Here is a 27,502-nt window from a genome sequence, read left to right as displayed (position 1 = left end):
TGCTAATTCCTGGCAGAAGATGTGCAGAAACAGGAGAAACTCATTGGAAGACGATTCTTCCAACAATATCCAGCCTTCTTTCTACACTGAATAGCCATTCCCTCAGCCATTCAGCTCAGTATGACCTGACCAACAGGGTTGGTGCCAACTCTGTTTAATTTGTGTCTTTATAATGTTTACAGTAAAAAACCAGATGACTTTCTTGGATTTTTGTATTGACATTTCCTCTTGGCTCAAAGCTTTAATCCCGGGACAGCAAGATATGTAAGTGATTTTGCAGACTCCACCTTGTCATGCAAGGAGGAAGAGTAATTCCGTCATCTATAACAACTCTGACCCGTGAGTTAGGGCAGATTTGAATGACTTTTGGGTCCAACATGGTGTTTCCTTAACATGAAGGTCTATTATGACTGCTCCTAAGGTGCATTTCACCTTGTTTTGAGGAGAGAGATAATGCCTGGCTTTCACACAGGAAGTCTTGGGGTGCACATGGTGCCCCTGGAAGCAAGTGTTGCTTACAATTGTTACAGCCCCTAAAATGGTACCAGCTAAGTTTAGGGGTACAAGGTAACAGTGCCTGCAATTTAGGGCTCCCACTTTAGTTAAAATAATTGGGTATAGTCTTTGTTTAAGGAGAGACTACCTGAGTGCTGTCAATCCAGTTTTTCCTATTTGGTCACATCATCAGCCAAATGGAGTTTATCTGTACCATGGAATGACTGAGAGTGGGATTGTGGAAGACATATAGGAGTGTTTTTTTGCAGAGGTGCAGAAGCTGGGGCCATTCTTGCTGCTTCTGATAGATTTATCGGTAGAGTTAGGGGAATGACAAATTGTCAAAATTGTCTGTTGGAAGATAGCATACCTAGCAGTCAGTTAAATGTAACATATTGACAACAGTTTGGGAGAACTCCACGAGCGTTTTCCTTGGGGCTCCAGGTTGATTTTTAAGACAGTTATTTTTGAAATTTGTTTCTGAATTGAACGATTTTATAGACCCATCGATATAATGCAGATGTGTTAGTTAATAAATAAATATTTCAAAGCATTTTAACATTAGCATCCCCTTTCGCTTTGGAGCAGTGTTCTGGTTTAGATGACAAATCATATGATCATTTTTTAAAAGACCTAGTTCATTTATCCATGACCTTTTTTTTTTTTTTTTTTTTTTTTGTAACCAGTACAGGTAGTAATGATCTCTCTTACCTCCGAACTTCCAGAACATGTTCTATGTATGCTTCATATGTAATTTATGCATACTATACAGTTTTTGCATTGTATGTGCTTGTCTCCTACCAGATTGTGACTTTTTAAGTATTGTGACAATATTAATTTCTGTCCTTGCCAGGGCCTGGTAGCATGCTTGGCACACAAAAAATATTTGGTAAATACCGTTTTAAAACCTTCCCCCCTCCTCAACTTTTTATTTAATATATATTATTGGGGAGTCTGTATTAAGTGATTCTTGGTGTTTACTGTTTGATAATCTCATATACCTCACAAGAATTTTGTGGCTTGGATGAAGCAGGTAAATATCCTTGTTTTATGTATACATGGCAAAAGTTGAGGCTCAAAGAAATCGTGTTCTTTCTCAAGGTTAAGACCTTTACAACAGTTCTGGGATCAGAATGTAGGTCTCTGGAATCATCGCTTATTTCTCTTTCCATTATACCATGCTGTATTAGATATTTAATTTATATAAGGAGATAGATGCTAAATTGAGTATTATGTTTTCCTTACATGAAGAGATGTGTTTGTGTTTAATGTGAGATTATTTAAGCAGTGTCGCTACTTGAAATTCTACCTGTGCAGAAGGCTTTGAGGCACTTTTATTCAGTGTACTTTTTTTTTGTTGTGGTATGATGTAGAATGGTTTAATGTTTGGCCTGTTTTTTTATTTCCAATAGAAGTAACCAGTGTTAACAGTTACATTAACATCCTTCCATGCCCTTCTTGACACTGATAGAAACATAGGTTTACATTTATAAGGTTTTTATCTAATTTGATATGTGTGAATGTCTATTATTCTTAATCTGTTGCTAGATATTCAGATTTTTTTCTGGTTCTCCTCTACCACAAACCATGTAGTAACTCTCTTTATACATATATCTTTAATACCAGAATGGGCACTTCATAGATATTTGCTGAATAGAGCAAACTGAGGCACAGAATGGCATGAATGCCCAGTAACATTGTTAGTTTACCCAACTTTTTTTTTCTTTTGTAATCACTGTTTTTTGCAGGAGTCTAAAGGCTTCTCTAGCTTTCACTTGAAAATAATCTGAAAAATTAGAAAGCACCCAGACTTTGAAACCTGATGTGGGTTTTAGTTAGTTTTCTGGCACACACTAGCTATAGTGAATGAATATAGACAAACTGATTTATATCCAAAGCCTCTTGCATTAAATTCTTACCTTGCAGAGATTAGAGAAAAGACATTTAAAGCACTTTATGTAGAGGACGTAAAAAACTTTGGTAAATATGGTTGTTTTTTGTATTGTGATAATAATACTGGCTAATAGTTAGTGGACCGTTAAAGTGTGCTGGGCACTGAATTAAATTTATCTTCTACATTATCTCATTAATTCCTCCAAACAACTCTATGAGGGTGAGGAATGGAGAGGTTAAATGGCTATATTCCTAGTAAATGTAGGAGCCAGGATTCAAACTCTGGCAGTTTGGAGGCCAAACTCTTAACCACTACACTATTACTACCATATGCTAGAGCAGATTCTGAACCTTGGCACTGTTGATATTTTGGGCCAGGTATTCCTTTGTTGTCAGGGGTTGTCCTGTGCAATGCAGGATATCTATCAGCATCCCTGGCCTCTACCAAATAGATGCTAGTAGCATGTCCCCTACCCCCCACACCAGTGAAAATAATGACAATTTAAAAAAAAAAAAAAGGCCTATCATTGCCAAATGTTCCCTGGGGAGCAAAATCACCCTAGTTGAGAACTGCTGTCCTAGAAAGACATTTGGGAGGGGAGGAGGAGACGTGACTCTGAAGTAGTTGAAAATATACAGTTGGAATTCAGGATAAGGATCAGAACTAAAGATGTATTTGAAATATTTGACAGTTACTCTTAAGTGGTATTTACTTTCCCAGAAAAAAAAATACACAGTAAGAAAAAAATAATAATAATACAGGGCTAAAGACAGAGCTGGAGAAATGGAACAGTTGAGTGAAAAGAGTGGATAGAGGAGCCAGAGATTGAGAGAGAGAGAAGGAACCGTCATAGAGTGGTAATTCAATGAAAATAAACTCTTGAAATTTTTTAAATTATAAATATACTCCCACTATAAATAATTGGGATATATTAAAGGAAGTAATGAGATTTGGCTGTGAGCTTTATTGGTTTTACCATTTTGTTTTGTCATGTCTTGCATTTCCTTTAGTTAATATTTTATTTCATGTTGAAGGAAAAAATGAATTATTCTGTTTACTGAAGAGAATAATTTATTATTTCAGGTTGCCGAGGAGCCCAAGTAGAAGAAATATGGAGTTTAGAGCCTGAGAATTTTGAAAAATTAAAGTAAGTATAATTTTAGTTGTGTTAATAATATGTATATTCTTTAGCAAACTTAAAGGATATTCAGATTTGTTTGTTTATTTTACTTGAATTACTCTAGGTTTAATAAGTTATGTCCTTTAAGTCTGTTCAATCCTGTGAGATAGATATTATTATTCTCTTTTTATAACCAAGAACCTGAGGCTGATAGGTAACTTGCAAGGGAGTCAAACCTAAGTCTCTGTAGTTCCATATCCACAAAGTACTGGTTGGCTGATTTTTTTTTTTTTTTAACAAAATTCCGTCATATATCAATAGTGTTAGAACATGGAACACATTTAACATAAAAAGCAAGAACAATAGGTCAGTGTACTAAAGCATATTTAGTACATAATGTATATTTATAATAATCCAGAACTTGCCTACACACTATCACATTGCCTCTTGGGAAAGTTATATTTAAAGTTCCAAATGTTGATGCCAGAAACAGCTTTTATCCTTCCCCCATCTTTCTGACCAGAATCACCTCTCTTAACTTCTCCTTACCCCTGACCACCATGCCCTCAAACATTGACCCTTTGTCTGCAAATAGAGGGCTAGAGGAATTTTCACTGCTGGGAGACTTGGAGTCTCGGAATAGGGTCAAGGAATAATCTTTTTTTTTTTTTTTTTTTTTTTGAGGCGGAGTCTCGCTTTGTCGCCCGGACTGGAGTGCAGTGGCCGGATCTCAGCTCACTGCAAGCTCCGCCTCCCGGGTTTACGCCATTCTCCTGCCTCAGCCTCCCGAGTAGCTGGGACTACAGGCGCCTGCCACCTCGCCCGGCTAGTTTTTTTTTTGTATTTTTAGTAGAGACGGGGTTTCACCGTGTTAGCCAGGATGGTCTCGATCTCCTGACCTCGTGATCCACCCGTCTCGGCCTCCCAAAGTGCTGGGATTACAGGCTTGAGCCACCGCGCCCGGCCAGGAATAATCTTTTAAAAGGGAAAATAGGGGCCGGGTGCGGTGGCTCAAGCCTGTAATCCCAGCACTTTGGGAGGCCGAGACGGGCGGATCACGAGGTCAGGAGATCGAGACCATCCTGGCTAACACTGTGAAACCCCGTCTCTACTAAAAAATACAAAAAACTAGCCGGGCGAGGTGGCGGGCGCCTGTAGTCCCAGCTACTCGGGAGGCTGAGGCAGGAGAATGGCGTGAACCGGGAGGCGGAGCTTGCAGTGAGCTGAGATCCGGCCACTGCACTCCAGCCCGGGCGACAGAGCAAGACTCCATCTCAAAAAAAAAAAAAAAAAGAAAAGCGAAAATAGGAACTTAGGGATATGCCAACTGTTGTTAATAGAAGGAGATAGGTAGTTTTCTTCTTCCTACCTTTCTCCTCCCCGTAAAAAGAGCAGTCACTTTAGATGAAATGAGATCATTTGTGGCTAACATCAGGGAAGGTTAATTAAAAATGCATCATTTGAACTGTCTTTAAAAAGATAGGAGCCCCACATGGTGGCATATGCTTGTAGTTGTAGCTACCCAGGAGGTTGAGGCGGGGAGATCACTTGAGCCCTGGGCTCAAGTCCAGCCCAGGCAACATAGTGAGAACCCGTGTCTAAAATAAAATTGAATCAAATAAAAAGGAGGAAGTTTTGGTTTTTGTTTGTTTGTTTGTTTTAAACTGTCTCACTGTGTCACCTATGTTGGAGTGCAGTGGTGTGATCTCAGCTCACTGCAACCTCTGCCTCCCGGGTTCAAGTGATTTTTCTGCCTCAGCCTCCCAAGTATCTGGGATTACAGGCACGCTTTGCCAGGCCTGGCTAATTTCTTTGCTTGGTTTTGTTTTTTTTTTTTTTAGTAGAGATGTGGTTTCACTATGTTGTCCAGGCTGGTCTCAAACTCCTGGCCTCAAGTAATCTGCCCGCCTTAGCCTCCCAAAGTGCTGGAATTACAGGCTTGAGACAAAACACCCAGCCCTGAGGACAGGAAAAGTTTTTTTGTGGGGTGGGAGGCAGTTGTGATAGATAGACTAGAAGGAATTTCAAAGTAGTGATTTAATGTTTTGTGCTCAAAAACAGTTTCTTTAGGAAAGTGGATGATTTCATTATGTATGAGATGGTAGCATCAATTCATACTGCAATATGAGGATTTTTCATGAATAATATATGAAGGTTACTTCCTATATTTAATATAGAGAATATATGCTATCAGCCATTTATCTATAAACATGTTACATGAACTTTATATATTTTGGAGTTCAACCAGCTTCTGGTTTTACTATATTCTTATTTTTTTAATTGAGGTGATATTGGGTAGAAATGAATAGTCTACAGATTTGAGAGTAAACCTTTCACTATGATTTTATTTTAACTGATATAATTTTAAGTTGTATTAGCGTCTTCTAAGGCAACAGTCTAGTGACTATGAATGGCAATAGTGATCTTTTAAAATTTCCCATATTTACTTCATTTGCATTATATTTGTTAAATAACTGACAACATTTTATAGATTAACAATGTATTATGAAAGGAGCAGGGTTTGTCACTAATTTGTATTTTGTTTTGTAGGCCAGTTCATGGGTTAATTTTTCTTTTCAAGTGGCAGCCAGGAGAAGAACCAGCAGGCTCTGTGGTTCAGGACTCCCGACTTGACACGATATTTTTTGCTAAGCAGGTATGGTCCTTGGATACTCTGAAAAGTCTCAAGAGCAACCCTTTTTATAAACAAGACTCTAGTTTACTACTATTTGCTACTAGTATAGTAGTCTTCAAACTCTTACACTCTTAAAAATTATTGACATCTCCACTTACACTCTTAAAAATTATTGACATCCCAAAAGAGCTTTTGTTTCTAGGATTATCTATCAATATTTGCCATATTAGACATTAAAACCGAAACATTTTATTAATATTTAGGCCAGGAATAGTGGCTTATAACTGTAATCCCAGCACTTTGGGAGGCCAAGGCAGGAGGATCCCTTGAGCCCAGGAATTTGTTTTTTCTGTTTCTGAGATGGAGTCTTGCTCTGTCGCCCATGCTCAAGTGCAATGGTGCAAGGCTCGCTGCAACCTCCACCTCCCAGGTTCAAGCAGTCCTCCTGCCTCAGCCTCCCAAGAAGCTAGGATTACAGGCACACGCCACCACACCAGGCTATTTTGTGTTTTTGGAGAGACGGGGTTTCACCATGTTGGCCAGGCTGGTCTCAAACTCCTGATCTCTCAGGTGATCCACCCGCCTTGGCCTCCCAAAGTGCTAGGATTACAGACGTGTGCCACTGTGCCCAGCCAAGCCCAGGAATTTGACACCAGCCTGGGAAACATGAAGAGACCCATCTCTGTAAAATGAAAACAAAAAAATAAATTAGCTGGGCATGGTGGTGGCATGCCTGTGGTCCCAGCTACTTGGGAGGCTGAGGTGGGAGGACTGCATGAGCCCAGGATATAGAGGCTGAGTCAGCTATGTTCACATCACTACACTCCAGCCTGGGCAATAGATCTTGACCCTGTCTCAAAAAAAAAAAAAAAAAGAAAATAAGAATTATGAATAGATTTGAAAGTAACAATAATAAACTTGTTATATGTTAACATAATCACATTTTTTAATGAAAAATAACTATAGTTAGCCAAAAAAGTTAGCTAGTAGATTGCATTGTTTTACATTTTTGCAAATCTTTTAAATGTCTGCCTTAATAGCACAGATGGATCCTACATGCTTCTTCATTCAATCTGTTGCAATGTTTTTGTTTTGTTTTGCTTTTGGTTGAAATCAATGAAAAAAGTTCTGTCTCACACATATGTGTAGTTGGAAAAGGAGAAATATTGTATTTTTCAGGTAAATATGATATTCTTTGACAATATGTCAAAACTTTAAAAGTATTGCTTTCTCAAAGGTTAGTTGTAATGTTAAATTTGTACTTTGTTATGGTCAAATCCTTTGGACCCCTTCAAATGGATCTTTTATTCCTGTATGATTTTGTAACATTATACATTTACTGATTTGTGAATGTCTAAGTGTTGACACATTAGATATGATATTATCAGAGAAGTTAAGTTACCTACGGCAAACCTTTTAAGCTCACAGTGGCAGATCTAAGTTTTACAAAATTTTAATTTTTAAATTTGCACTTGAAAATTCAAATTTTATCAACAACAACAAATATTATTAGGTGTTTGTTCACAAAGCCACAGACTGATTTAACTCATTTTTAAGAAAATATCTGCCAGATATGCTTATCTGGAAAATCACATTTGTCTCTCATTTGTTATTTCAAGCAAAAATGATGTTCCAAGGAAAAAAGCTAACAATTTAGCTTACAAATCAATTGCTGAAGTACTTTCTTCAAGATAACTAGCATATTTTGGTATACAGCAGTAGTTCTTTATTTGTACTTCCTGTTTCATTCCACAGAATATTAAAGACTTGTACTCCAAAGTCAAAGTTTGATAAAAATAAGTTTTACTGCTTTGTCAAAGACTTTTTTTTAGTAAAACTTGCTCTTATTTTATTTCTTTTTTTTGAAATTCTTATGTATGTCAGTGAAATAGTTTAATGTCATTGCCTAGATTCATGCTAAAATACCAGCAGTTTTACACACTGTTGCTTTTATGCCAACAGTGCAGATGGAAAAGAAGAGGAAAAGGTGAAAACTATCTTAGAATTACGATGGAAACCATTTTGAGCTCACAAACTCCTTGAAAAGGGTCTTAGGGATTCTTAGAGAGCCATAGATAATACTTTGATTGCATTTGTTTGAAAATTGCACTTGTTTCTGAGACCCAAAAAATTGCTTAGAATAATCTGAATAACCTTTGGAAAGGTGGAAAATAAAACTGCTTATTCTCATTACTGCCCTTGAGATAAAGCCTTTGCTTAAAGTAGCTTGTTTTCCTTTTTCTTTTATTTTATTGCTGCTTTCCATTTTCCTCTGACTTTTTTGAATTGAGCATTCTTAGAGAAATTAGAACTTCTTGCTTTTACTTTAAGGAAAATAAGGTTTTTTTATAGTGTAGTTAAAAATGTATCATTTGGTTTTTTTTCTGATAGCAGAACTTACCATTACAGAAATACATAGTGATGAACATGAATATCCTTGTAATCCCATACCCATCTCTACTAACCATTTAACAGTTTGACTCATTCATTTAATCAACAAGTAATCATTGAGCACCTACTTTGCTAGGCATTGTTTTAGATACTGCATATATAATAGTTGACAAGAGAGGCATGCTCAACAACTATAATAATAATAATAATAGTAATAATACAACAGTAGGCAACATTTACTGCTCTTGTTGTGTGCCAGATATTGTAATTTAGGTATATTATTTAATCTTTGCAACAACCCCATGAGGTTGTCTTTATCTCACAAATGAAGAAATTGAGGCCTAGAAAAATTATTTGCCTGAGATCACACAGATAATATTTAGTAGATCTAGAACTTAAATCCAAGTATAAAACCCAGGTTTGTGATTTTATATGTCATACTTCCTCCCGTTTTCTATTCATATGTTAACATGTTTTCCTTATAATTTTGTTTGCTAAAATTGGATTATTATGCAAAATATTTTGTTTTTTTTTTACTTAGTAATGAAAGTTTGACTGTTTCATTTCAATACACATAATAAATATTACTTAACATTTATTGAAGGTTTACTAAGTACTTTTATATATTTTAAATTTTAAATTTATATTATTTATATATTCTATAAATAAATTATTATATTTAAATATATTTAATATTTAAAATTATTAATCTGATCCCTTACAACAGTTATCTGGTTTTGCAGTTTCCTCATCATTTTACAGATGTAGAAACCGAGTCCTAGAGAGGATAAGAAACTTGATCATGTTATGTAGTTAGTCAGTGGCAGAGCTAGGGTGCAAACCCAGGCACTGTGGCTCTGAGGTCTGTACTGTTAACCTTATTACAGCACTGCCTCCTTTAGTGTTCTTGATATAGATATCCTATAATTTGATTAATCTTTTAGTAGTCAACATTTTGAGTTTCTAATTATTTCCCTAATCTAAATAATCTGGTCGGGCATGGTGGCTCATGTTTGTAATCCTATCATTTTGGAAGGCTGAGGTGGGAGGATCACTTGAGTCCAGGAGTTTGAGACCAGCCTGGGCAATGTAGGCAACCCTGTCTCTAAAAAAAGTAAAAAGCCAGACTTGTTAGCATACGCCTACCAAGTCTTAGCTAGTCTGGAGACTGTCCAGACTAGCTTGAGCCCAGGAGGTTGAGGCTGCAGTAAGCTATGGTCATGCCACTGCACGCCAGCCTGGAGAGCAGAGCAAGACCTGTCTCAAAAACAAAACAAAAAGTCCAAATAGTCCATTTATATAATATTTTTGTACTTATGTATCATTATATATATAGCAACTATAATTTTGAAATCCACAGTTGTTTGTGAATTTTAAGATCTAGGTAGTAGAGAAAAGCTAGGGGATAGATGAGTTTAAAAGTCTGTCAGGTGATTTTTCTCCTTTTTAAAAATGTTATTATTTTTTCAATGTATATAAGTATATATGCCATTATAAAAATTGTAAACATTATAAAACAGATGCTGTAGAAAATAAAAATGTCTTGTAATTTCTGCTTTAGACATAACCACTGAAAACAATTTATATTTTTACAGATTTTTTTCCCATGTATGTTTTTGTATATTTGCGTTAGGTTATTCTTATATTGCTATAAAGAAATACCAGAGACTGGGTAATTTATAAAGAAAAGATTTAATTGACTAGAGTTCTCCAGGCTTTATAGGAAGCCTGGTGGTGACATCTGGTCAGCTTCTTGGGAGGCCTCAGGAAGCTTTTACTCATGGTGGTAAGCAAAGCAGGAAGAGACATCTCACATGGCTGAGCTGGAGCGAGAGAGAAAGAGAGAATGGGGGACACACTTTTGAATGATCAGATTTTGAGCAAGAGCTCACTTAACATCAAGGGGATGGCCTAAGCCATTCATAAAGGATCTACCCTCTTGATCCAAACACCTCCCACCAGGCCCCACCTTCGGCATTGAGGATTACATTTCACCATGAGGTTTGGTCAGGGACAGATTTACAAACTGTATCAGTAAATTAATTAATTGTGTTTCTTCCACACTAAATTGTAAACCTGGGAGTTAGGGATTTTGTTTTTATATTCAGTACTTGGTACATGAAAGGTATCCAATAAATGCAGACCAAACTGTTCATCTCTAAGAATATTATTGTTAAAGAGTGCTAGAATTTACTAACACTGGGATACTAATGATGTCTGATTTATGGAGACCTAGCAATTTTTAAGGTATAAGAAAGTACTCTAGACACAAAGAAAAAAATGATAGTAGAGTATGACTTTATAATTTCTGGAGTCCCTTGATATTTTTTAGTTCTGTGTTACATTTTTCTCTTACAGAGTTTTATTTGTATTATTCCAGTTGTGTTTATGAAAGTGTCAGATTAGTGATTCCCCATATCATTGTTGGTACTTTATTTTGCTAACAGTTCATATTAAATTGACAGGTTAATAATTCCCTATTAATATGTCAGTCTTTTTAGTATATGCCTCCTATAAGCCTATGCTAGGAGAGTTATAATATATATTACATCAATATGTAATAGTTGATTTTAGGTTTCAAGGACTTACAGTAATAATTTCCAATCCAGGATGTCTGGAGTATTTTCAGAAATTTGAAAAAATTTAATGAAATCATATTTATTTGATAAGGTTATACAGATTAACTAAATGGCATTTATAATGGGATTACCTCAATATAGAGAGGTATTTTGTGCTGATCATATACTCTAATTTCAAGGGGGTTGTGTGTCTGTGTGTCTGTGTATCATTGGTTAATAAAATATTGAGGAAAGAAATATATCCTAGTAATCGCAATTTGTATATAAGGATCCAGAAATGAAATTTAGATAACTGTTCTCCCTCCACAAAATATTGTAGTCTTGTTATTTCACTGATGAGAGAACTGAGGTGTGATTTACTTGCTTAAAATCATGCTGCAGTGGTACTGAATTTGTGTGACTCCATCTGTTCAGTCTTTCAGAAAAGAATGATTGAATACCTACAATGTGCCAGATACTGTGGTGCTTCGAGAATGCAAAAGTACCATGATTCCTGCCCTCAAATGTGCTTAAAGTGTAGTGGAAGCAACTGATATGAATCAATTAAATATAAAATTACAATGATGATAAGTGCTGAATGGAGTGAAATGAGAACTATATTACGAAGTTTAGGAACTATCCACGAAACTACCCTCACTTTGAACACCAACTGTAGAGTTCGGGATCCTCAGGACCACCTTCATTTCTGACAGCATTGCAGCCTTGTGATGGGGGGGTCCCCAGATCATCCTCAGATTCTATAATTGGTTAGAAGGCTCATAGATGTCACTGAAAGCTGCTATACTCGTGATTATGGCTTACTACAACAAAAGAATGTAGATTAAAATTAGCCAAGTGAAGAGCCACGTGGGGCAGAGTTCAGGAAAGTTCCATGTGCAGAGCTTCCAGTTGTCTTCTCCCAGTAGTGTCACAGACAGTGCACTATTCTGGCAATGCTGTGTGACAATATGCAGAGTATTGCCATCCAAGGAACCTCATCCGATTCTTGGTGTCCAAAGTTTTTATTGGGCCTTGGTCACATAGACCTGGTTGGCCACCCATGTGGCTGACCTTAGTCTCCAGCCCCACAGGAGGTTGAGCTGATAATCTTGACCCAATATGGCCCCCCGGCCCAAGTCACATTGTTAGACTATCAGTGTGGCCCAAAGCTCCCAGGTAAACAAAGACACTCTTAGGCATGACTTTTCAAGGACTTAGAGCTCATCTCCCAGAAACCAAGGGCAAAGCCATGACCTCTCTTTGGGCAAGGTTAATTTCTTTACTATATTCATAAAAGTGGGACTTCACCTTGTCAGAGAGAAAGCCTCTCTGAGTAAGTGACAGTTCAGCTGAAATCTAAAGGTTAAGTAGGTATTAACTAGGGGAGAGAGGTTCAGGATCATTCCAGATTAATTACAGCTTTATAGCAAAAGTGAATAAGACTAGTAAAAGGTACTGGAAGAAGACCAATGTAGCTGAACTGTGCACAGCAAAGGGGAGATGTCATGAGATATGAAGCGAACAGGAAATATGTTAGCCAGGATTAGGTACAGTTAGGCATAGGCATAGAGAAAAAAATATAAGACATAGTTTTGTTGGTTTTTTTTTTAAGTAATATTTAAGAGCTGTCAAGGCTCCAGGCACTTTTGTTTTGCTCCTATGTGTATGTTTTCTGTTCCAAAGGTTATCTCATGGTCCAAGATGATCTCTGGAGCTTCAGCCATTCTTTCTCAATTCTGTATTCAGACAGGAGGAAGGGGAAAGCACACTCCCTTCCCTTTTATAGAATTTGCCCATGTCACATGCATACTTGTCTCTGGCCAAAAGTCAGTCATTTGAGTTAGCAGTAGAAGACACTAAGAAAGTTGTCTTCATTCCAGGTGGTCATGAGCCTAGATAAAATTTATATACTCTAGCCTACAGATGCAGAGGCCAGATCTTACAGGGCATTTTAGGCTGTGATTGAGACTTTTGTTTGTATCTTTAGAGTAATAGAAAGTTACTGAAGTGAGTGTCATGAACAGATTTTCACTTAGAAGAGGCCATTTTGGCTCCAGCGTTGGGATTGCATTTGAGAAGTAGTGTAGGACATGAGTAGATGTAAGTTAGGAGACTTTTGCAGAAGTCCATGTGATAGTAAACAAAAAATTGGAATAGATTTGAATAATATTTAGAGATCAAGTATTAGCACCTTTAATGTGTAATAGATTAGATGTGAGGACGGAGGAGGAAGACATTATGATGATGGCTGTTTTTCTTTTTTCCTAAAAAGTTGCTCTTAAGGTACCCAGAATGGGATTATAAGAATCCTTGGTTAATAACACATATATATGATTGGTTTACTCACAGGCTCCTTTTATTTATTTGATTATTTTAAGAAACAAAGTAAGTGCCTAAGAACCTACCACTGAAATAAACTTTATCTATGTGATTTCCTTCTGTCCCACCCATCGTTCAGTGTACTTCTCATTTTCCCTCTTTCCATCCAGTGTAAGTAACCTTTATGTTGAATTCTGTTTACCATTTCCTCTTTATGTATATTTTTTGTAATCCTGAAAAAGGTGTTTGTAAATAAAATTTTAACTTGATAAAAGTATCGTGCTCTATATAAATTTTGGGAGTGTTTTTTGTTTGTTTGTTTGTTTTTGGAGACAGGATCTCAGTCACCCAGGCTGGAGTGCAGTGGTGTGATCGCAGCTCATTGTAGCCTTAACCTCCTGCTTTAGGCTTCTGAGTAGCTGGGACTATGGATGCACACCACCATGCCCTGCTAATTTTTTATATTTTTTGTAGAGACAGAATCTCATTATGTTACCCAGGCTGGTCTCTAACTCCTAGAATCAAATGATTCTCCCACCTTTGCCCTCACAGAGTGCTGGGATTACAGATGTGTACCATTATGCCTAGCCTACTTTTTTCACTTAATATTATATTGTTAAGATTCATCCGTAAGTTTATTATGATAGTTAATTTATTTTGCATGCTGTATGATACCAACTGCACTAACATGCTACGGTTTACTTACTCTTCTGTAGTTTGTTCTTTGGGTTTTCAATTTGAGTTACTGTGAATTGTGTTGCTGTAAACATTTTTTGTACATTTGCAAGTTTCTCCTGGTATATACCTAGAAGTAGAATGACTATTTCATCTAATATGTAAATGTGCAACTTTTGGAGGAAATATCTAAACGTTTTCTGAAGTAGCTGTTCAAATTTGCACTTCCACTAGCAATATGTAAGAGTTGTTACAAAGCCACATATTACAACACGTGGCATTGCTAGGGTTTTAAATTTTTGTCAGCTAATTGGTTTCAAAATGCTGCTTCATTTTTGTCTTGGCTTATGTCTCCCTGAACACTAATCATGTTGAAATGATCTTCATGTGCTTAGTGGCCAATATGTATTTCCTCTGTGAAATTCTTGTTTATTTTATTTTTCAGTGGGGTTAATCTTGCTTTTTTAAAAAAAAAAAATTTTGTTGATACATAGTAGATGTACATATTTTGGGGATACATGTGATAATTTAATACATTTATATAATTTATAAAGATCAAATTAGTGTAATTGGGATATCAATCCCTTAAATATTTGTCTTTATGCTAGAAACATTCAAATTATCCTCTTATAGCTATTTTGAAATATATGATAGATGATTGTAAACAATAGGCACCTTACTGATTTGTCAAACATTAGGTCTTCTTTCTTCTATCAAACTATATATTTGTACCCATTAATCAAACTCCCTTCATCCCCTTCACCACCCCACCCTTCCCAGCCTCTGGCAACCATTAGTCTACTTTCTATCCTGAAGATTCGCTGTTTTAGCTTTCACATGTGAGTGAGAACATGAGATATTTGTCTTTCTGTACTTGGCTTATTTCATTTAACGTAATGACCTCCATTTCCATATTGCTCCAAATAACAGGATTTCATTCTTTTTTATGGCTGAATAATCTCACATTGTGTGTGTGTGTGTGTATGTATATATGTGTGTGTGTGTGTGTGTATATATATACTACATTTTCTTTATCCATTCATCCATTGATGGACACTTAAGTTGATTATATATTTTGGCTATTATTAATAGTGCCATAATAAAAACATAGGAGTGCAGATATCTCTTTGATATATTTATTTCCCTTCTTTTGGATCTGTATACCCAGTAGTGGATTGCTGGATTATACAGTAGTTCTCTTTTTAGTTTTTAATAACCTCCAGACAGTTTTCCACGGTAGCTATACTAATTTACATTTCTACCAATAGTGTTTATGAGGGTTCCCCTTTCTCCACATCCTCACTACTTACCTGTCATTCCCTTTTTGTTAAAAGCCATTTTAACTTGGGTGAGATGATAACATTGTAGTTTTGATTTGCATTGCTCTGATGATTAATGCTGTTGAGCATTTTTTTTTATATACCTGCTGGCCATTTGTATGTCTTTTGGGAAATGTCTATTCAGATTTTCTGCCCATTTTTAAATCTGATTTTTTAATATTTTCCTATTGAGTTGCTTGAGCTTCTTATATATCCTGGTTGTTAATCCCTTGTAAAATGGGTAGTTTGCACATATTTTCTCCCATTCTGTGGGTTGTCTCTTTACTTTGTTGATTGGTTCCTTTGTTATGCAGAAGCTTCTTAGTTTGGTATAATCCTATTCATTTATTTTTGATTTTGTTGTTTGTGTTTTTTTGAGGTCTTACTAAAAATTTTTTGCCCTGACCAACGTCCTGGAAATTTTCCCCAATGCTTTCTTGTAGTAGTTTCATAGTTTCAAGTCTTATGTTTAAGTCTTTAATCCACTTTGATTTGATTTTTGTGTATAGTGGGGTAGTGGGATCTAGTTTGTTTTTTCTGCAATGGTTATCCAGTTTTCCCAGAACCATTTATTGGAGAGGCTACCCTTTCTCTATTGTATATTCTTGGCACCTTTGTTGAAAATGATTCATCTGTAAATGTATGGATTTATATCTGGATTCTCTATTCTGTTCCATTGTTCTATGTGTCTATTTATGCTACAATCCTGTTGATTTGGTTATCACAGCTTTGTAGTCTATTTTGAAGTCAGATAATGTGATTCTTCTAATTTTGTTCTTTTTGCTCAGGATTGCTTTGGCCATCCTGGGTCTTTTGTGTTCCGTATAAATTTTGGAATTGCTTTTTCTGTTTCTGTGAAGAATGCCGTTGATATTTTGATAGGGAGTGCATTGAATCTGTCCATTGCTTTCAGTAGAATTGTCATTTTAACAATATTAATTCTTCCAGTTCATGGGCATGGAATATCCAGTTTTTGGTAAACTCTTCATTAGTACTTTATACTTGTCCTTGTGTAGATCTTGTACTTCTTAGGTTAAATTGATTCCTAGGTATTTTATATTCTTCTTTTTTTTTGAGACATAATCTCACTCAATCACCCACACTGGAGTGTAGTGACACAATCTTGGCTCATCTCTGCCTCACCTCCCAAGTTCAAGCTATTCTCGTGCCTCAGCCTCCTGAGTAGCTGGGATTACAGGCATGTGCCACATGCCAGGCTAATTTTTGTATTTTTAGTAGAGACAGGATGTTGCCATATTGGCCAGGTTGGTCTCAAACTCCTGGCCTCAAGTGATCTGCCTGCCTTGGGCTCCCAAAGTACTGGGATTATAGGCTTGAGCCACTGCACCTGGCCTATTTTGTGGTCTTTGTAGGTCTTTTAAATAGGATTTTTTTTCTTAATTTCTTTTTCGGATTCACTGTTTGTATATATGATAGCAGCTGATTTTTGTATGCTGACTTTATATCCTGCAACTTTTTGTTTTTGAGACAGGGTCTTGCTCTGTCATTCAGGCTGGAGTAAAGTAGCACAGTCATAGCTCACTATAACCGCCTGCTCCTGGGCTCAAGCCATCCTCCTGCCTCAGCATCCTGAGTAGCTAGGACTACAAGTGTTCACTAGCACATGTGGCTAATTTTTAGAATCGTAGAGACAGGGTCTCATTATGTTGCCCAGCTGGTCTTAAACTCCTGGGCTCAAGCATTCCTCCTGCCTCAGCCTTCCAAAGTGCTGGGATTACAGGTGTGAGCTACTGTGCTTGGTTATATCCTGCAACTTTACTGAACTCGTTTATCAGTTCCAAGAGTTTTTTGGTGGTCTTTAGATTTTTCTAAGATTATGTCAGCTATGAACAGTGCTAGTTTGACTTCTTCCTTTCCAGTTTGGATGCCCTTTATTTCCTTCTCTTGCCTGGTTGCTCTAGGCAGGACTTGCAGTATTACGTTGAATAAAATGGTAAAAATGATCATCCTTGTCTTGTTCCTGATCTTAAAGAAAAGACTTCCTTTTTTTTTTTTTTTTTTTTTTTTGAGACAGAGTCTTGCTCTGTCACCCAGACTGGACTGCAGTGGCATGATCTCAGCTCACTGCAAGCTCTGCCTTGCTGGTTCATGCCATTAGCCTCCTAAGTTCCTGCCTTAGCCTCCTAAGTAGCTGGGACCTTAGGTGTCCGCCACCATACCCAGCTAATTTTTTGTATTTTGAATGGAGACAGCCAGGAAGGTCTCGATCTCCTGACCTCGTGATCCACCTGCCACGGCTTTCCAAAGTGTTAGGATTACAGGCGTGAGCCACCACACCTGGCCTAAGACTTTCATTTTTTTTTTTTGGTATGATATTAGCTGTGAATCTGTTTTATGTGGCTTTTATTGTATTGAGGTATGTACCTTCCATATCCAGTGTATTGAGGATTTTTGTCATAAAGAGATGTTAAATTTTATCAAATGCTTTTTCAGCAACTGTTGAAATAATTAGGTAGTTTTTTTCTTGGTATCACATTTCTTGATTAGCGTATACTGAAGCATCTTGCATCCCTGGATGACTCTTACTTAATCATGGTAAATGATCTTTTTAATGTGGTACTATCAAATTTGGTTTGTTACTATTTAATTTGGTTTGTTACTATTTAGTTGAAGATTTTTGCATCTGTTATCATCAGTGATATTTGTCTGTAGTTTTTTTGTTGTGGCCTTGCCTGGTTTTGGTATCAGAATAATACTGGTTTTGTAGAATGGGTTTGAAAGCATTCCTCCTTCTTCAATTTTTTTGAAGAGTTTGAGTAAAATTAGCATTCATTCTTTAAATGTTGGGTAGAATTTAGTAATGAAGTTGTCAAGTCCTGGGCTTTGCTTTACTTTTAATTATGGCTCTGATCTCATTACTTATTAGTTTGTTGAGATTTTTTATCCCCTCCTGGTTCAGTCTTGGTAGGTTGTGTGTGTCTAGGAATTTATCCATTTCTAGGTTTTCCAAATTTTTTTTGTATATGGCTGTTCATAATAGTTTCTAATTCTTCTTTGTATTTCTGTGATCTCAGATATTATGTGTCCTGTTTTGTTTCTGATTTTATGTATTTGGATCTTCTTTCTTTTTTCTTAGCCTGGGTAAAGGTGTGTCAATTTTGTTTACCTTTCCTGAAAATGTTCCATTTCCTTGATCTTCATATTGTTTTTTTAGGTCTCAATTTCATTGATTTCTGCTCTGCTCTTTATTATTTCTTTCCTTCTAATAATTTTGGGTTTGGTTTGTTCCTGCTTTTCTAGTTCCTTGGGGTATATAATTAAGTGGTTTATTTGGAGTCTTTCTACTTTTTTGATATTTTCGCTATGAATTTCCCTCTTAGTATGCTTTTGCCGTGTCTCACAGATTTTGGTATGCTGTATTTCCATTTTTATTTGTTTCAATGCATTTTAACAATTTTTTTCTTATTTTCTTTATTGGCCTATTCATTATTCAGTAGCATGTTGTTTAATCTCTATGTGTTTGTGTATTTTCCAAGGTTTCTTTTATTAATTCCTAGTTTTATTCCATCGTGGTCTGAAAAGAAACTTGGTATTTTTTTTTTTTTTTACTATAAATCATACCATTCAGTGATTTATTGAGACTTGTTTTGTGGACTAACATGGTCTATCCTGGATATATGCTGGATATCCATATGCTGATGAAAATAATGAAAATAATGTGTATTTTGCAGCAGCTGGGTGAAACGTTCTATAAATGTCAGGTTTATTTGGTTTAGTCTGTAGTTAAATTCTGATGTTTATTTTTTGGTTTTCTGTCTGCATGATCTGTCAGAGTAGATATTATTTGCTTTAGATCTATAAACGCTTGCTTTGTATTTATACACTTGGGAACTCAGGTGTTACATGTATACATATTTATAATAGTTATATTCTCTTGCTAGATTGACCCCTTTATCATTATGTAGTGACCTTCTCTGTCTGTTTTTATAGTCTTTGATTTGTAGTCTGTTTTATCTGATACAAGGATAGGTACTCCTGTTCTTTTTTTTTTCTTTTTTTTTGGTTTCCAGTTGCACAGAATATCTTCTTCCACCCTTTCCCTTTTGGTCTATATATCTTTATAGGTGAAGTGGGTTATTTGTAGGCACCATATTATGGAGTTTTATATCCTTATGAACTGAGAGACTCTATGCCTTTTAATTGAAGAATTGAGCCCGTTTACATTCAGTGTTACTATTGATAAGCGAGGACTTATTACTGCCATTTTGTTGCTTGTTTTCTGGTTGTTTTGTAATTGGTCTCTTCCTTTCTTACAGTCTTCCTTTGTTGTTAAGAAATTTTCTCAGGTACTATGTTTTAATTTGTTATTTTTTATTTTTAGTGAATCTATTACAAGTTTTTGCATTGCACTTACCATGAAGCTTACAAAACATATACATATAACATGTTATTATAAAGAGATAACAACTTAGATTATAAAGAAAAGAATAGAAGCAAAGTAAAAAACTCTATGCTTTAACTTTTTACCCCCTATATTTTGACTTTCTGTTTTGTCAATATACATATTTCTTATATTGTCTGTTTCAACAGGTTGCTATTGGTATTATTATTTGTCTTTTGGGCTTTATACCAGAGTTATGAGCAGACTGCATACCACAGTGACAATATTATTCTAGATTTGTTTGTGATTTACTTTTACCAGTGGATTTTAGACCTTAAAATGTTTTGGTTTTGCACATTAGTGTTTTTTTCTGTTCAGATTGAAGAACTGCCCTTAGCATTTCTTGTAAGACAGGTCTCGTGGTGTCCACTTCTCTCAGCTCTTGTATGGGAAAGACTTTACTTCTCCTTCATATTTGAAGGATAGCTTTGCTGGAGAGAGTATTCTTGAGTGGCCTTTTTTTTTTCTTTTAGAATTTGAAAATTTTATCCCGCTCCCTCCTGGCCTATATGGTTTCTGTTGAGAACCCCGTTGCTAGATGAATTGAAGCACCTTTATATTTTGTTTGCTTGTTTTACCTTACTGCCTTTAGGATCCTCTCTTTGTCTTTAACCTTTGAGAGTTTGATTATTATATGACTTGGAGTAGTTTTCTTTGGGTAGTTTTATTTTTTTTAGGTTGTTGCCTTTGGCATAAAGACAGGCAATTCACTTTCGTCTATTAATATTATATTTAGCCATCCTGCTAAACTTTTCTATTATCACTAATAATTTGTTTTTTTTCTTGAGTGGGTGTGTTTTTATCAAAATGACCATATCAGGTATAAATAATGATAGTTTTATTTCTTCCTTTATAATCCTTTTGACTCTAATTTATTTTTCTTGTTTTAGTTCCTGGCTAAGACTCTGCAGTAAAACCATTTGCAACTTAAAAGGGAATGCCTTTTACGATTTCTCCATTTAGGATGATGTTTACTCCAGCTTTTTTATTTTTAATGTTCTGTTATTAATTAGTGTGTTTATTATGAAAGTATATTAAATTTTTTCAATTCCTTTTTCTGCCTCTATTGAGATGATCTTCTGTATTTTCTTCCTTTTCTAGGTTAATGCAGTTAATTATGTTTGGATTTTTCTAATATTAAATTATTCTTCCAAACCTAGGATAAGCCCACTTGGTCAAGGTGTATTCTCTTTTTATGCACTGTTGAGTTAAATATAGTAGTATTTTGTTTAGTTTTTGCATTTAAATTTTTGAATGAAATGTATCTTAATTTTTCCTCTTGAGTAATGGCTTTGACTTGTTTTAGTATTAAGGTTATCCTGGCTTCATGAAATGAGTTGGAATTTTCTCTTATTTTTGTCTTGAAGAATTCGTATAAAATTAAGGTGATATATTTCTTCAAAATTTTTGTAGAATTGACCTGTATATCCATGTAGGCCTGGTATTTTCTTTGTGAGAATGTTTTGAAATACTGCTTCAGTTCAATAGTTAAGGGACTATTGTGGTTCTTTATTTCTTCTTGAGTTGGTTCTGGTAAGATGTATTTTTTAAAAAGTTTTCTTCATTTCAGCTTAAATTTTCAAAATCATTTCATATGGTTGTTATTAATAGTCTTTTGTTTTTAATCTTATTTTATTTTCAGTTATATTTCTTATTCCTAGATTTCTCACTTACATGTTTGTGTGATAGTGGTTTTATGTATTATATTAACCTACCACTCTTTATTATTTCATACTTTTATTAGGGTAGGAACCTGGCTGATCTTGTTTCTCCTTTTTGCCACCTTCAGTCCTTCCTGTAAATTGACTTAAACTGAATCTTTCTGAACCACTGTTTTGATTATTTTATTTCTGTATTCAAAATGTCTTACTCTTTGGGTAAACTAATTCCTCAAGGCCAGTGACTTAACAAGGTAAATAGTAACCCCCACTGTGACTATAACCACACTAGTACAAATGACCAATGTGCTCATTGTCTCTTGAACAACAAGCACATCAAACATCTTAATTTGTTCTTTTGTTCAAACTGTTCTCACTTTTTAAAATGAATTTACTTCTCTATTCTCTAGTTCCTACCAAACTTTCAAACCCCTATTAAAATTTCACATTCGTAAAAAACTTTCTCTGATACTCCAGTATAAAATGATTTTTTCCTTTACTATTTTATTTTTGTGGTGTTCATCTCTTTTTTCTGTGTATCTTTCTTTATAGAGTCTTCATGAGCAAAACATTTATTTTTTTTTCAGTATCACTTTCTTGTGGGAAAGCTACTGTTACAATCTCAAACTTTTTCCTTGACTATTAAAAAAATTAAAAATTTATGAATTTATATTGCAGTAGCTATGACTCAATGAAGATTGACAATAATTTTTTTGTGTTTAACTTAATATATATGTATATATTTTATATACTTTAAGTTATGGGATACATGTGCAGAATGTGCAGGTTTGTTACACAGGTATACATGTGCCATGGTGGTTTACTGCACTCATCAACCCATCATCTACATTAGGTATTTCTCCTAATGCTATCCCTCCCCTAGCCCCTCACCCACCTCCCTGTGCCCATATGTTCTCATTGTTCAACTCCCACTTACAAGTGAGAACATGCGGTGTTTGGTTTTCTATTCCTCAGTGTTCTCACTGAGTGGTTCGCACTCAGTGGTTCGCACTCAGTGGTTCTCAGTGTTCAACTCCCACTTACGAGTGAGAACATGCAGTGTTTGGTTTTCTATTCCTGTGTTAGTTTACTGAGAATTCCTGTGTTAGTTTACTGAGAATGTTTGGTTTTCTATTCCTGTGTTAGTTTACTGAGAATGATGGTTTCCAGCTTCCTCCATGTCCCCACAAAGGACATGAACTCATCCTTTTTTATGGCTGCATAGTAGTCCATGGTATATAAGTGGTCTAACATTGATGGACATTTGGGTTGGTTCCAAGTCTTTGCTATTGTGAATAGTGCTGCAATAAACATATGTGTGCATGTGTCTTTATAGTAATGATTTGTAATGCTTTGGGTATATACCCAGTAATGGGATTGGTGGGTCAAATGGTATTTCTAGTTCCAGATCCTTGAGGAATTGCCACACTGTCTTCCACAATGGTTGAAGTAATTTACACTCCCACCAACAATGTAAAAGCTTTCCTATTTCTCCACATCCTCTTCAGTATCTGTTGTTTCCTGACTTTAAATGATCACCATTCTAACTGGCGTGAGATGGTATCTCATTGTGGTTTTGATTTGCATGTCTCTAATGACTAGAGATGATGAGCTTTCTTTCATATGTTTTTTGGCCGCATAAATGTCTTCTTTTGAAAAGTGTCTGTTCATATACTTCGTCTACTTTCTGATGGGGTTGTTTTTTTCTTCTATATTTGTTTAAGTTCCTTGTATATTCTGGATATTAGCCCTTTTTCAGATGGATAGATTGCAAAAATTTTCTTCCATTCTGTAGGTTGCCCGTTCACTCCAATGATAGTTTCTTTTGCTGTGCAGAAGCTCTTCAGTTTAATTGGATCCCCATTTGTCAATTTTGTTTTTTGTTGCAATTGCTTTTGGTGTTTTAGTCATGAAGTCTGCCCATGCCTGTGTCCTGAATCGTATTGCCTAGGTTTTCTTCTAGGGTTTTTATGGTTTTAGGTCTTACTCTTAAAATTTTAATCCGTCTTGAGTTAATTTTTGTATATGGTGTAAGGAAGGGGTCCAGTTTCAGTTTTCTGCATATGGCTAGCCAGTTTTTCCAACATAATTTATTAAATAGGGAATCCTTTCCCCTTGCTTGTTTTTTGATTGACTATAATTTATATAGGCAGTACTGTAAGCTATTTTTGTATTATCCCTCCGGACATCTACTCTTCTTTTGTATAAGCTTTGAAAAGAAATTATTCTCTAGTCTGGGGATTACAAAATCAAATGCCTTCAATATCAGATTGTCATCATGAATGTGTGAATTGGATTGTGTGTAAGAAATAGGGAGTAGAAGTGTCCTGATTAACTAAAGACTATATATCCTGGCAAAGGAATTCAAACCAAACTCTTAAGGTTCTGGGTCAGTCCTCCTTGAGACCCTGTGCTGTATAGCCTCATTTCTTTTTTTTTTTTTTTTTTTTTTTTTGAGACGGAGTCTCGCTCTGTCGCCCATGCTGGAGTGCAGTGGCCGGATCTCAGCTCACTGCAAGCTCCGCCTCCCGGGTTCACGCCATTCTCCTGCCTCAGCCTCCGGAGTAGCTGGGACTACAGGCGCCCGCCACCGCGCCCGGCTAGTTTTTTGTATTTTTTTAGTAGAGACGGGGTTTCACCGTGTTAGCCAGGATGGTCTCGATCTCCTGACCTCGTGATCCGCCCGTCTCGGCCTCCCAAAGTGCTGGGATTACAGGCTTGAGCCACCGCGCCCGGCCTGTAGCCTCATTTCTATTGAACTCTACTGCTTTATTTTAAAATACCTTAAAAGCGAGAGTTAAAATAGGACACTTAGAATAAGCTAAAGATTTTTAAAGTTGGCCGGGCGAGGTGGCTCAAGCCTGTAATCCCAGCACTTTGGGAGGCCGAGACGGGCGGATCACGAGGTCAGGAGATCGAGACCATCCTGGCTAACACGGGGAAACCTCGTCTCTACTAAAAAATACAAAAAACTATCTGGGCGAGGTGGCGGGTGCTTGTAGTCCCAGCTACTCGGGAGGCTGAGGCAGGAGAATGGCGTAAACCCGGGAGGCGGAGCTTGCAGTGAGCTGAGATCCGGCCACTGCACTCCAGCCTGAGAGACAAAGCTAGACTCCGTCTCAAAAAAAAAAAAACATGATTTTTAAAGTTGAGAACTACCTAAATAGTTCATACTGCAATAGATTTTTTGTGACATGAGTTAAAGTTATTTCAAATAGAACTTTATTTGACTATATATAAGATTATTTTTATGTGAGATTTATGAGGACAAGGACCACATCTTTCTTATCCACTATTCAGCATTTATTACAATGTCCGGCACATAGTAGTTGCTCAGTTAAGTATTATTTGAATGAATGAATGAATGGCTATACACTTTAAAATTTTTTTTTCTGTTTTTTATTAATTTTGTACTATGTATAGCATAACCACTTGGTGGCACTAAACTCATTTTAAAACTTGAAGACAATATTCTCATACGCTTGTACATTGTAACTTTTCTTCTCACACACACATACAAAATGAGCTTTGATATATCATGGACAGTGTAAATTATTATTGACATCAAAAAAGCAAATAACCACAAGAATTTTTTCTACTTCTTAAAATCCTAAAATAATGGATTACAGATTCAAAGTCCTTAGATTATAGAAATGTTTGATAATATTTTTTGCTGTAGCCTCACTGCCTAGTTTAACATTGGGTATATATTATATCTTTAAGGTGTCTTGATTTTGAAAGAATGTGTTAATAAGTATAAATTGTAACTTCTAACTTGACTCCTCCCACTGTGCTATCCTCAGATAATTTCACCTAAGATAAGGGAGTACTAAGTGTTACAGTGTTTTAGTTAACCACATTTATGAAGTCCTCTTTCATCATTAAAGTTTCCATCCAAATTTACTGAAAAACTGTGATTCAGGTCAAAATATTTACTCGTATAAATCAGCAGCAATGTTAATTGGATTCTGGATCTATCACTACTTTTTCCTGATTTATCAATTTTAAGACAGTTTTGAATACAAAATGCTTAAAGAGAAGAATTATAGAAGCATGGTGATGTTATTATAGTTATTGAGAAGTAGGAGTACGAGACTGTTCTGTACTGTGGAGAGTGCAGTCTTATCAAGGAATTTCTCAAATATACTTCAGTCAGCAGTTCAGGAACTCGTAGATAGTCATAAGACCTTAAAAACCTCTACCAACATGGGAAATAGAGAATTATAAGAATTAAAGAAGGAAAATAACTGAATTTTTTTCTTCTGAAATCAGGCAGGATAAAAAGAGATAATTTACTAAAATGTAAAATCATAAGCTAATTAGCATTATTGGAAAGACTAATTACAATGTAGTAACATAATACTGTAGTAGGACTAAGCTGTAATTTAAAAAATTATTCAGCTCTATGATTAACCTTGCTGGTGTTCACACTGATCATCTGAGGTTCTTTCCAGCTTCATGATCAGTACTGTAGTTACTTAGGCAATGTGGAAGAAACTGCTGTTCATAAAGTGGTTTATAATCTTGTTGGAGAGACCACATGTATGTGCAGAGACAGCCTAGCATGATGGCTACGTACACAAATTCTGGAACCAGATTGGCTGTGTGCCCCTGGGCACTTAACTTCTGTGCCTCAGCTTCTAGAAATTTAAAATGAAGATGATAATATTACTCCTTCTTCATAAGTCGTTGACAGGATTAAAAGAAATAATACATGTGAAGTGCCTAGAAAAGTAACTGGCACATAGTAAATGCTATCTAAATGTTTTTTCCTTTGGCTAGAATGTAAGATCCAGATAATTTGTTAAATGAACAATTAACAGCTAGATGATAGCAATGTAAGGACTGTACATGATTGAGTGAAAAAAATATGTGGACATTATATACCCTGTTTGGGAATTCAAATGAGGGTAGAAACTAATGTGAGTTGTTTCAGAATTTCTCTAAAATCACATAGGTGACTTGAAGCTTATGCTCAGTAATAAAATACGAATTGAATTTGAATAGGTAGAAATGAGTCTAGGAAGAAATGAATAGGAGAGGAGGACAAGCTCTGTTGGCTTAATCAGCTATGTTTTCGATCAGGATGATTGGTCTTGTTACCCTAACTGGATTGGTTTTTGGTAATGAGTTCATTGAGTTCATTTGGTTTCCTAGAATCTTCAACTCCAGAATTGCAGCAAATTTCTGAAAATAGATTAGGATAGACATTAAACATATTTATTCTGTTTATGCTGAGACTTTATAAAATATAATTTGAAAACTGTTCATGTTTTGGGATCATTGTCACCGGTTAAAAACCATTTTTTGTTTTTTTTAAACACATTGATATCTTCACTTTTATATTTTCTAGGTAATTAATAATGCTTGTGCTACTCAAGCCATAGTGAGTGTGTTATTGAACTGCACCCACCAGGATGTCCATTTAGGCGAGACATTATCGGAGTTTAAAGAATTTTCACAAAGTTTTGATGCAGCTGTGAGTACAACCTTTTTATTCCTAAAATGTCATATTTGTGAAAGTTTGTATATTAATAGGCTACTTTAAAAAATTATTTTAGATGAAAGGCTTGGCACTGAGCAATTCAGATGTGATTCGACAAGTACACAACAGTTTCGCCAGGTAAAGAGACTTTATGTTAAATAAATACTGTTTCTTTCTTTGCTTCTTTGAGTCTCACTATTTTTTTATTTACTGTAGACAGCAAATGTTTGAATTTGATACGAAGACATCAGCAAAAGAAGAAGATGCTTTTCATTTTGTCAGTTATGTTCCTGTTAATGGAAGACTGTATGAATTAGATGGATTAAGAGAAGGACCGATTGATTTAGGTAATGCAGTTCCTGTCCCTCATGTTTCACTTTTGACAGAGGAAAATCTGTTGGGTATTTACCCTCATTTTAGTCACAGTGCTGCTTAAATTTTCAAGGTAAAAGTGACTATGAGGCAACATAAAATAATGAAGGCCTTAAGGTCTTCAGTATGTTATATTAATATACAGGAAGGACATGTTGACTACCATAGTTCAGTTGAGG

At 35.8% G+C, this 27,502-nt stretch overlaps 1 protein-coding gene across 21 annotated transcripts in view; it reads left to right on the top strand.

Moving 5' to 3' along the window:
• UCHL5 (ubiquitin C-terminal hydrolase L5) overlaps positions 1 to 27,502 on the top strand; it is a 56,881-nt gene that overhangs the window by 4,959 nt on the left and 24,420 nt on the right. For all 21 annotated transcript variants that reach the window (XR_004434221.1, XR_004434219.1, XR_004434217.1 and 18 more), the window contains 5 exons: positions 3,473 to 3,536; positions 6,060 to 6,165; positions 26,820 to 26,945; positions 27,028 to 27,089; positions 27,168 to 27,298. Coding sequence is in view for 16 of the 21 variants with exons in the window: in XM_033199036.1 (XP_033054927.1) it covers positions 3,473 to 3,536; positions 6,060 to 6,165; positions 26,820 to 26,945; positions 27,028 to 27,089; positions 27,168 to 27,298 (489 nt within the window). In the remaining 5 variants the exon portion in view is untranslated. The remainder of the gene's footprint in view (positions 1 to 3,472; positions 3,537 to 6,059; positions 6,166 to 26,819; positions 26,946 to 27,027; positions 27,090 to 27,167; positions 27,299 to 27,502) is intronic.

This window comes from Trachypithecus francoisi, unplaced genomic scaffold (assembly GCF_009764315.1).
Source record: "Trachypithecus francoisi isolate TF-2019V2 unplaced genomic scaffold, Tfra_2.0 Lachesis_group5, whole genome shotgun sequence".
NCBI classification, from domain to species: Eukaryota; Metazoa; Chordata; class Mammalia; order Primates; family Cercopithecidae; genus Trachypithecus; species Trachypithecus francoisi.
This window is presented reverse-complemented; position numbering and strand designations above follow the sequence as displayed.